The sequence below is a fragment of the Antrostomus carolinensis genome, unplaced genomic scaffold (assembly GCF_000700745.2).
Source record: "Antrostomus carolinensis isolate BGI_N321 unplaced genomic scaffold, ASM70074v2 scaffold17431, whole genome shotgun sequence".
Taxonomy (NCBI): Eukaryota; Metazoa; Chordata; class Aves; order Caprimulgiformes; family Caprimulgidae; genus Antrostomus; species Antrostomus carolinensis.
In genome coordinates this window covers 1-11,374 of record NW_010293660.1, presented here as the reverse complement: position 1 = coordinate 11,374, position 11,374 = coordinate 1, and the positions used below count along the sequence as shown (strand labels likewise).

General features: G+C 39.6%; 1 protein-coding gene across 1 annotated transcript; it reads right to left on the bottom strand.

Annotated features, from left to right (window-relative positions):
* Positions 1 to 8,377: 8,377 nt before the first annotated feature.
* Positions 8,378 to 11,138, bottom strand: LIG4 (DNA ligase 4). Its single transcript, XM_010177367.2, has one exon. It carries the CDS (start codon positions 11,114 to 11,116, stop codon positions 8,378 to 8,380), a length of 2,739 nt encoding a protein of 912 aa, XP_010175669.1. The 5' UTR covers positions 11,117 to 11,138.
* Between the last annotated feature and the right edge of the window lie 236 nt (positions 11,139 to 11,374).

The following is an 11,374-nucleotide window of genomic DNA, read 5'->3' as shown; positions in this document are numbered from 1 at the left end:
CACCCAGCCCCCGGCCCCACAAAGACCCCCCCGCCACTGGCCAAGGCCGAGCCAATCAGTGACACCTCTGTGATAACAGAACTAAGAAAAAAAAGGGGAAGAGAAAAAAGAAGCTGCCCACTTTGCAGCTAGAGAGAAGAGTGAGAAGATGTGAGAGAAACAACCCTTGCAGACATCAAGGTCAGTGAAGAAGGAGGGGAAGGAGGTGCACCAGGTGTCAGAGCAGAGATTCCCCCACAACTTGTGGTAGAGGATGGTGAGGCAGGCTGTCCCCCGGCAGCCCATGGAGGTCCATGGTGGAGCAGATGACCACCTGTAGCCTGTGCTGAACCCCACGCCAGAGCAGATGGATGCCTGAAGGAGGCTGTGAATCCATGGGAAGCCCACGCTGGAGCAGGTTCCTGTCAGGACCTGTGGCCCCATGGAGAGAGGAGCCCACGCTGGAGCAGGTTTGCTGGCAGGACTTGTGACCGCATGGGGGACCTGTGCTGGAGCAGTCCCTTCCTGAAGGACTGCACCCCATGGAAAGGACCCAGGCTGCAGCAGTTCGTGAAGAACTGTCAGTCATGGGAAGGACTCATGTTGGAGAAGTTCGTGGAGGACTCTCCAGTGAGAGGGACCCCACGCTGGTGCAGGGGAAGGAGTCCTCACCCTGAGGAAGAAGAAGCGGTAGAAACAACGTGTGATGAACTGACTCCAACCCCAATTCCCTGTCCCCTTGTGCCGCTGCAGAGAGGAGGTGGAAATTGGGAGAGAAGTTGAGCCCAGGAATAAGGCAGGTTTTGGGGAGGTGTTTTAAGATTTGGTTTTACTTCTCATTATCCTCTGATTTGATTGGTATTAAATTAAATTAGGTTTTTTCCCCAAGTTGAGTCTGTTTTGCCTGTGCCAGTAATTGGTGAGTGATCTCTCTCCGTCCTTATCTCGATCCACGAGCCGTTTGTTATATTTTTCTCCTCCCTGTCCAGTTGAGGAGGGAGAGTAATGAGTGGGCTTTGGTGGGCATCTGGTATCCAACCAGGGTCAATCCACCACAGCCTGCCACTACCATGCTGTTGTCCATAATGCTGGACAACATGTTTGGCCTGGACAAATAGTATTCTCCAATACTCCAATATCTCTCAATAGTGATGAAGCACTGGCTAGAAGGGCCTGTCCAGGGCTAAGGGTGCAGCTTTTAAATGATGAGCCTATTTTAAGAGATGAGAGCATTTACTGAATGAATAAGGAACAGCGGTGTCACCAGCTCTGGGGAACAGTCCTTGATACTATTTAATTACCAAAGCATATGTAACTTGGAGGAGAGAACAACTCCAAGCACACTTGGTCCTATAAATATCACCTAGCCTTCATTCTCACCTGGTCTTCATCCCATATCTGGTAGCTTGCTGCTTGGTAACTTTCCACCTGGCATTCAGATTTGAAAGAGCAGATCCTCTATGTTCCAGTAGCTTTGGGGCACTTCGAGGGCAGATCACATTTATATGGTGGCTAAAGTTACAAATTAAAGAGCCATAACTGGGAACCGTAATGGTCGTACAGTCTCTGCCTATTCCTAGGAACTCTTTCTTTCTGCTGATAAGTAAAACTTCCACGGTCCTTTTTCTGGACAGGGGAAGACATCTGTGTGTAAGGCACATTTACACTGTAGTGGCAACTTTGGTTAGCCTGGGGTATGAGCCAAGTTATGGGGCAGTCTGTAGGTACTAATGTTAAGACACTTTCCCACAGATTCTTGCCATCTTGCCTTCCACCCACTTTTGGGATCTCTAAAAATATTCCTCAGCACTGGTAAAGGAGAAAGAAGAAAAAGAGGTGAGGGAAGAAGAGAGCCATCATAGGCACCACGTAAATATATCTCTCTATATATATATACATGTACACACACATATAGTACGTGCATATTTACACATACTCTAGCAGGTTTTGGATATTCTGATTCAGAAATTCCCCTCCCCTTCACGCAATCCCTGGAGCTCACTCACATGCTGGACAGACAAGCATGCAGCAGCAGCAATCCAGAAGAGGGCCATGACCAAGCCACAGCCTATCCCTGGGCAGCAGCCAAAACATGGGTCAAGGGTTCAGCATCCCAACATAGCCACAGAATTGTGTAAGTCGCACTAGAATTCAAAAACAAAGAAGACCCACCACAAAGCATGTGCATTCATGCATGTAAGGACAAATACCATATAATTCTAAGTGAATTTTACACTGCAAGATAAAGCACTATGAGAGAAAATGTAAGCATGATTCTGGAAAGGTTGAATTGGCTGTGTCTGCCAAAAATACAGGTCAGGAAGGCAGGTTATCCAAAATACGTACAGCAGAATATTTTTCCTGTCCCATTATGTATTAAGAGTCAGGTTTCTTCCTAGTGGTAAGACATCCCTTTATATCCCCTGGTCACTAGAAAAAGTTAAATATTTAAGTTTTACATTTTTAAATATTACCCATACCACACCTCACATGCCATTTACTGAGTGTGTGCCAGGAATCTGTATGAGATCTGTATACAGTAGTTGGTGTGTTTAAAAAGCTCTTCATCAAGCATAAGAATTTGGATTTATCAGTATAGAAAAAAGTCTTCTAGAGTTACCACATAAACCAGAGGAGAAAAAAAAAAAAGGAGCAAAATTATATTTTTCTTTCTCTTAGCTGTCTTTTATTTATTAACTTCCTTAATGTCGATAATGCATGTGATCCCACTGCTCTGCCCTGGTTGCTGTTATAGTATCATGTCAGGCAGTCTGCTTGCAGCACCTGCTGTGCTTCAGTTACAGCTAGATGGAATCAACAAAACTGGCTATCCTGTTTATTTCTGTGTTGTTCATATAACCATATTCAGAGACCTGAACAATGTGACAGCTGTCATGTTCATATTTATTTTTGCCTTGGATAATCTTTAATTTCTTATTACCCCGATAGCACTCAGAGATTTTAATTAAAATAAAATAAAAATAAATCAAAGACATATTTAACTATGTCTGGTATAATCATATATGAGCATGTTTATAGGATAGACTGAAGCATAACACAGAGCAAACTAGCTTTAAACTGGATGAATAAAATCATTCGGCTTTGGCAGCACACAGGTCTGGTATTTAACAGCTATAGTACACTAGTTAAAAGATGCTCAGGCAGTGGAGAAGCCGTGGGAGAACAGGGAGGAAAAAGCAACCACAAAACCTAAACTGAGACTAGCTGTTACACATCTATTGCTGTCTTCTACTTGCACATACGCATCCACGCACAGATATGCACGCATGACCCATTTATCCACCTGCCTTTCACCAGACCGTTAGTCATTAACGGCAGATGTAAGATGCAAAGGCTGAAAACATGGCTTTGGAGGAACACGTTGCCTCTGGTTGCTGCTGTAGCACCCCTACTTCTTCCTTCCATCCCTGCTTGCCTGCAGGGACTCGAATTGTGGTTTGGAGTAGTATTTACATTTGTAAAGTCTACCATTGCAAGAAAGAGGCTGTCATTTCAGGAACCCTTGATCAAGGCTGGGCAATCAGACAAAAGTGGTTAAGTTACTGGAACCTGTTTTAGCTTTGAAAACTGATAATGGCCATATATCACTTCAAATTGAAAGCAAGCTCTTCTGTTTTCTCAGATAAGGCTATTATTTAAACATTTATACACATTGCTTAGAGAGTTCTTTCCACTGATCATGAGATTTTGAACAACCTTGGTGTTCACGTACAGTATAACTAATTTTGTGGCATTCAAAGCTAAAATTATGTTTTAACTTTTGGTGGGGCTTTTTGGGGGGGTGGTTTGGGTTTTTGGGTTGTTGTGGTGGTTTGTTTGGGTCCACAATGACCAACTAATGAGTCCACATCTGTGGGCTCATTAGTTGATCATCAATTTTACAGTGCAGGATTACATAAATTCTATGGTTTTCCTCCAGCTTAATGTGTAGCTGTCAAAATCACATCGGTGTCAGCTGTACTAATTAATACCTTTTGTACTGCAAATGAAAAAAAATTAAAAAAAAAAAAATCCATTGAGTTTTCAATATAAAATATGTCACCATTTGACAGCTTGCCCATTCACAAGACACCAGAAATTAGACTGGGAACTTCAGTTCAGACCTGACTCACAGAACCATAGAATAGTCAGGGCTGGATGGCACCTCTGGAGACCATCTAGTCCAACTCCTCTGCTCTTGAAGGGGCAGATAGAGCAGGTTGCCCAGGACTGTATCCAGTTGGGTTTTGAATGCCTCTAAGGATGGAGATTCCACAACCTCCCTGGGCAGCCTGTTCCTGTGTTTGCCCACCCTTACAATTTAAGGAATTGTTTTCCTATTTTTAAACATAATTTCCCCTATTTCATTTTGTGCCCACTGCCTCTGACCCTGTACCTGGGCTGTGACGATAACTCTTTGAGCCTGGCAGTTCAACCAGTTGGCAGTCCACCTCCCTGTCCATTTATCTAGCCCATACTTCATCAGCTGTCTATGAGAATATTACAGAAGACAGGGTCAAAAGCCTTCCTAAAGTTGAGAAAAATAACATCTAGTGCTCTGCCCTTGTCCACCAAGCCAGTCTTACACTACAAAAAACCACATAATGCTAGACAAATTTAAAAAATTAAATCAGAACCACAAGTGCTTCTAACAAAAAAACCTCCTTGTATCTGAATCTATCCCAAAATGCTGATTTGAACTTTACAAAAAGTGATCGTATATATCATAGTTAACCTTTTCTAACTGACTATTGCAACTCCACACAAAACCAATGTAAATTGGTTCTATTCTGGAAAATATTGAGGATGAGTGTGCAATACACAACCCCTCACACTGTACACACTCATTTTGTGTGTAACAACCCTTCTTCTTTCCCTGGTATATTACTTCTGGTAACCTCCTCTTGAAATTTGAAAGTCCTGAAAAACATATTTTACTTTGTATATGATACATGACACAAGAGAAAACTGAAGTATGGTTTCATAGTTTTACATAGTTCCTCTACCTGCAGCACTAGCAGAAGAATTAATTCAAATATATTTTGTCACTAACTTAGTGACAAATACATGTATTGAAATATTCTTGTTATATCATTTTTCAAATACAATCACATGCTTAGGCATCTCACATCTTTCTACATTCTTTGTAAGAAAAAATGAAGAACATTAATGCTTGCTTGAACTTGAAATTCTTCTATGTTCTTTCAAAATAATCTTCCCCAAAACTACAAAGAAAATAAAAGCTATATCTGTTGAAAAATCCCAATAAAATGCTAAATATATTTCATCTAAAAGAAAATAATTTCAAGACAGATGCCTTTTAATTTCCTTACTTCTAGAAAATAACATGGATAAACATTTCAGTTATACATACAAGCTCCATCTTTGCTGTTAGCTTTGTATAATAATTCAAACTTATAGACTGTTCCCTCATTTCTAGCCACTCATAGCAAAAAGTACTACAGTAAAATTTTATAGGCATGTCTACTGTTTTGTGGTACAACAGCTGTTACCAGCTGGAGATGCTTTATTCTTCATTGAACTGACTATGTTAAAAGGCATTTCCCTACTCACCTTCAAATGAACATTTTTTTTCTCCTTTGCAATAAATTTTATAACTTAAGATCTTCTTTTCAAAGAATTTAAACTGAAATTTTATATGGATTGGAAAGATTGAATGACTTTTTTTTTTTTTTTACAGAAAAACTGAAATCTTATAAAAAACTGAATCTTACAAAAAACAGTATGTCAACCTCACTAGCAAACTAGAGTTTTTTAAAATCTGTCAACAGGTCATTAAATCAGGGAACCATAAAAGGAATATGACAACTTACCTGTCATTTACGACAGCTGACAGAGAGTTTGACTGATTTCACCTGAATAAATGGACTTTCTGCTTTTCAAAGATATTCATCCACACTCTTTCAAAACATACAGATGTACTATTTCTGGGAAGAATAACTGGAAATTAAGCAACAGGGACCACACAGTTTTAAGTGTTTCACCAAACAGATGTACTATGGTAAAAACTTACAAGATTTCCACAATTTTTGAGTTCAGTTCTGGAAAGAAGTTCCCTTCCAAACTAAATATCAGAGGACAAGGAAAGGGGGTTCTGTGAGGGGTGAGGATTTCCATAAAGAAGAGAGGTAAGGAAGCTGGGTTTCCCTCATTCAAGTCCCCATAGCATCAAGAGATGCAAGAGGGCTGCTCCACGAGGGGAAGCATGCTGGGAGCCAAGGGGTAGCAAGATGGGCACGAGGCAGTGTCTTCACCAAAAACAGCAGAGTCCCACCACACAAGTTACACCCAAGATGAGCAAAACAGGACCAATGACAGTAAATTTGGTCAGCTAGCGATGGCGAGGTAAGTGACGAAGTAGGTCCAGTGTCAAACCAGGAAGTCAAGTCAGTGGGTCAGAATTGGGATCAGCTAGGTACATGGCCAAGCACAGCTGCAAGATAGCTATGGTAAGGACTAAGACCAGGGGCCTGAACTTAAATGAAGCTTTCAAGCTGACCAAAGGAGGTCCCTATCAAGGCTTGTCACAACTCTTTTGGCGTACAGCAATTTTGACAACTGTCTGAGCAAGGTAACAGAGCTGCACCACTGAAGAGCCAGCTTTGAGCACAGGCAGTCATATTCCAGGAGAAGGAGGGTGCACTGATGGCTCTGACAGCTCCTTCCCATCTATGAAGTTCTGGTACACCAGAAATCCTACTCATGTGTGTTGTAATAATTTCCCTTGGAAGTTATCATTGCTGGTGTATGGCAAATATCAAAATTAACACTTTTTAAAAAATATCTCTGTAAATAACATTTAGATCTCAAAGTGAGATATTTGACAATGTCTCAAGAATCAGCTGTAATTAATATTTGCCTTTTTTCCCTCTAAACTTTCCTAACAGGGATCATCTAAAATACGTATTTTACTAAAGCCCATTTAAGAGAAACCTGTGTGGGTACAAAGACACATGTTCTTTTAATTTTCTATTTAGAAATCATAATACATGGTATTACACAGAAGAAGCCAAATAAGATAAAACTGAAATATGATATTTCACATATACCAATTTTCTACTTGAAATAGATTATTAGAGGAAAAAATAATGCACTTTCAGTATATACTATCTTATACATACAAAAAAATATTCTGCTTTATATTTAGTGGTTTAAAAAAAGTGGTTATTACATTTTATCTATTTAGTATATTTCAATAAGGGAGCTTCTAACACACTAATTTTAAGAGACGAGAATAAACTTACTTCCAATTAGCCTTTTGTATAACATTTCCCAATTCTTTTTACAGTAATTTTTTACATGCCACATGACCACAAAAAGCCAAAAACTGGCCCTGTGCAATCAGCTCAACAGCAGTTCTGTTCGAAACCAGTACTGACAAAACAAGAACTGAGTCTTGAATCTTCCTCCCCTCAAAGTTAATGCATAAATTATCTAACAGAGTAAAATCAGAAACTAAGTTTTGTGTTTTTCAAAAGAATTCTCTCTCACTTAAAAAAAAAAACATACCAGGTAGATTTTAAAAATATATTTTATTTAGTAATTGAAAAAAACCCATACATTTAATTGGATATTTGGAAATTAATCTTACGTTACTGAAATAGCTTATGAAACATTTTTTGAAAGATAAAACCGATAGTTAAGTGTAAAAGCATAATTCTGTCATGCTTCACAGTTTAACTTGAACTGTAATGAGCACAGGAGGTCATTACAGTTTTTAAGTAATTGATTTCCATTTCATAGATATATAGGCCATTATTAATTTATTAGCACCTCAATCAGAAGTTTAGGTTCTATTTTACAATGGTTATTTATACATGGGATTAATGCAATATCCTAAAACCAAAGGGCTCCTGAAGCTGTGTGGGGCTCTGCTAAAAGTAATGTAAATAAATTAAAACAGACAAGGTTTATAAATTACTGAATTCTGTAGCATACGGAATATACAAAAAATAATTATATAAAAATATGGATGTGATTGTAAATTGATAAATAAACAATATGCTAAATAGTAGAATCTCCATAAAATAGTAAATTATTGTCTTCACTTTGAACAATGAAGGCAAGCACTATTAATATCTAGGAATTCTCTTACATAAAATACTAGATCTCTCCCGAGACCTGTTTGTGAAGTAAAAGGTTTACATTATTTATCTGGTGGAGGCTTTTTTCTCCACCAACATAGCTTAGCATCCTCTTGCTTCTGCAACAGTGTAATTAAAAGCCTTCCTCTAATTTCAACAATTCAGTGTTATTCTTCAGCCAGAGACAGCTTTAAATAGACACGAAAACACACAAAAAAATTCAAGGCAACCTCATAATATCCAAGTCCACTCACACCAACAAGAATGCTTTTGCTCCAAGCTTAAAAATTACTTTAAATTAGGTACTGATTTTCATTCTTTGCGACTCCTTCCTCCACTGACTCTGTTATCCACAGCTCAGATACAATTCTAAATTTTTTACCAAATGTTCTCCTGAGTGCTTTCACCTCTTTCACCCGGGAATGATCTTCTCCTATAACAACATGGGAGATGCCCTCTTCAATGTGAGACACTACTTTTGCACCATAAAAACGGAGCTCCAAAGCTCTAACTGACAGTGTCGTTCCATGGATTTTGGTTCTGGGCTCATTAACAACAGCATAACAGTCCACGTAAACAGTGTTTCCTCTGAATATACTGAGCTGACAACTGTTCCATGAATAACGTTCTTCTAACTCTGCAATCATGTCCAAAGGCATCACCCTAATGTCTTTTATTCTTGAGAACACTTCCTTGAGTTGTGCAACATCTGTGTCTGCTGTGTAGCTGTCTCCATAACAATCATACTCACGAGCAAAATGTTCTTTTGTGTCAGGAGACATGTGAATCATAAAGGTTGGTTGCCAAGGCACCAGCGTTTTAGTTTGAAAACACTGAAGGAGCCACTCTGCCCTGACCACATCGTATTTGTTGGAAGCAATGATGTTTTTCACTCTGACATTCTCAGCTCCTACAATGACACAGTAAGTCTCCGGCCCTGGGTTCTGTACAACGCTGCCGCCCCATTCAGCTATTCTACTTTCCAGTTCAGACTTTGAGCATTTCCCTGTTCCTGTCATAACACAAAACTCAACATCTTCAAACACATTTGAAACCTTGCTTACATTAGAAAGATCAGGAGCTTTAAATTGCTCAGCTATTCCAATTATCTTCTTCACCTTTGATACAGTTTTCCTTTTTTTCTCTTGTGGCTCATCATACTCATCTATATGAAGGTGCTTAGATGCCAGCTTCCCTTCTGCTTTGCTTCTGAGATCTTCTAACATGTCTGAAGTCATGCACTCATACCATTCTTTGTCCTCTCTTATCTTCTCAATTCGGGGAAATCTCAAAGTACAGTCAGTTTTGTACATATCACTGTCGACAATCTCGGCTGCCTTAATCTGAACTATGACAGAGTTGCAAGGTTCAATATACATTTCCGGTTTTTCAGTTCCACACAAAATGTTACATGGAGGGTCCTTCCTGTGGTAGGGCTTCCAGTGTTTAGCCAATTTCAAACCTAAATCATACAGTTCCTTCATAGTGTAGCCAGAGCCAACACGACAAATAGAGTGGAAAACGGTCGGTTTTTCATTTGGAGGGGGTGTCTCTGCAATAGCGCACAGAAAATGAGACATCATCCCACCACGTGAGCCCTTTCCCCAGTAACCACCAACAATCAAAAGGTCTAGCTCATCCATCAGTCCACTGACATATTCTGGCTTGATTTTTAACCAGCCTTCCCCACGTTTGTCAGGCTTGTAGGTGGACATGGGATCTTTCACCATAATCCCTTCCTCTCTGTTATCTATTGCTTCATTCAAAGCATCAATTACTTCTTTTCTCGTTCTGGCACTTTTTTTATGTACAACATGTATCCTGCCCGTTTCTGGGGTAAATACACTACTTAAGATTTCGTATCTTTTGCTTAGTACTTCATGACCCAACTTCTGATTGTTAACCATCAATACATCAAACACACAGAAGCACGTCTGGAGATCAGAATCCTCCACCATTCTTTTTATGTCAAATCTATTTCCTTTTTGCATAAAGGTTTGTGTCTCTGGATTGTAAGCCATCATTTCACCATCAAGAATGCAATTTTGTATATTGCTCTTAAATACTTTATGAATAAATGGTGTTAATGAGCCATCAAGGGGGGAAGCACCAAACTGCTGAGTATAGTCAAACCCATTTCGGGAAAAATATTTATACACATCTCCATCTTTGTGCATCTGCATACGTTCACCATCCAGCTTAGTTTCTATGTAGAATATCTGGTTATTCATTTGTTTCTCAATTTGCTGGACATCAGCAATAGCAGCAAGCATTGGTTTAAAGGCAGAAAACAACGTGATAGAAACATCACTAAGTGAGACGGAGGGATCATGCAGTTGTCTGCAAACTTTTTCCAAATCAGTTGTAACGTTGTGTAATTCGGCAGCATCAGGATGAAAAATGGAAAATATAGTTGTTTGACTAACACCAAGCTTTAGATCCTTTATAATCATCCGGATGAGCCATTTTTGCTCCAGTGCTGTGCTCTGGGTAATTAACTGAAGAAGACTTTTCTTTAACAGACCCTTGTTTTTAGCAGCATTATTATTAGCTATTGCATCCAAGTGTTCATTGACTTGTTCTATGGTCAGTCTGCCTTGTTTTGGGCTCCGAGGTTTTACCACAAAGTACGCAACCATTGCAAAATCTCCAGTATCTCCACGTGAGCCAGTAGGTGTTCTGTAATTTAAAAGCTTTGCAGCATCTTTTCCATCTTTTGGTAAATTAAGCAGTTCAATATACAGCTTTGCAAGCATAGTTTCTTTAATTCCATACGCCATCCTTTCTCTTTCCAACTGTGGAAGAATAAGACGCATGGCTGGATAAAAAGAATCTGTGACGTCCTTCTCTTTTTGATGAAGAGCATCATGATATTTTCTCCAGGAATCCAGAAAACCCTTGAAATACTTGGTTTTCTCCGGACGAGATTTGCACGTCTGTATTCGCTCCAGAGTACAACACAGATCTGCAAAAGGCACGTGAGAAGCCACCGTTTTTTTAGGAGAAGGCTGCGAAGCAGGTGTGGAAGCCATTAGAGTCCGTTTTTCACTAAGAACAAAAGAAAAAAAAAAAAAGTTGAGAAAGAAAACACCAGAACGTTATTATGCCTCGGAAAAAATCTCTCTTATTTAGGATTTACTGATTTTCTCATTTTTCTAATTAGGCTTTAACTGCTACCTTTACTAAAGCATCACCAGCTGGTACCTACAGCTACAGGTGAAACCCAGGAGCTATGCTGTGATACCGCAACACAAAGCATCACCTGGACAGGAGGACGAGAAGGCAGGGGA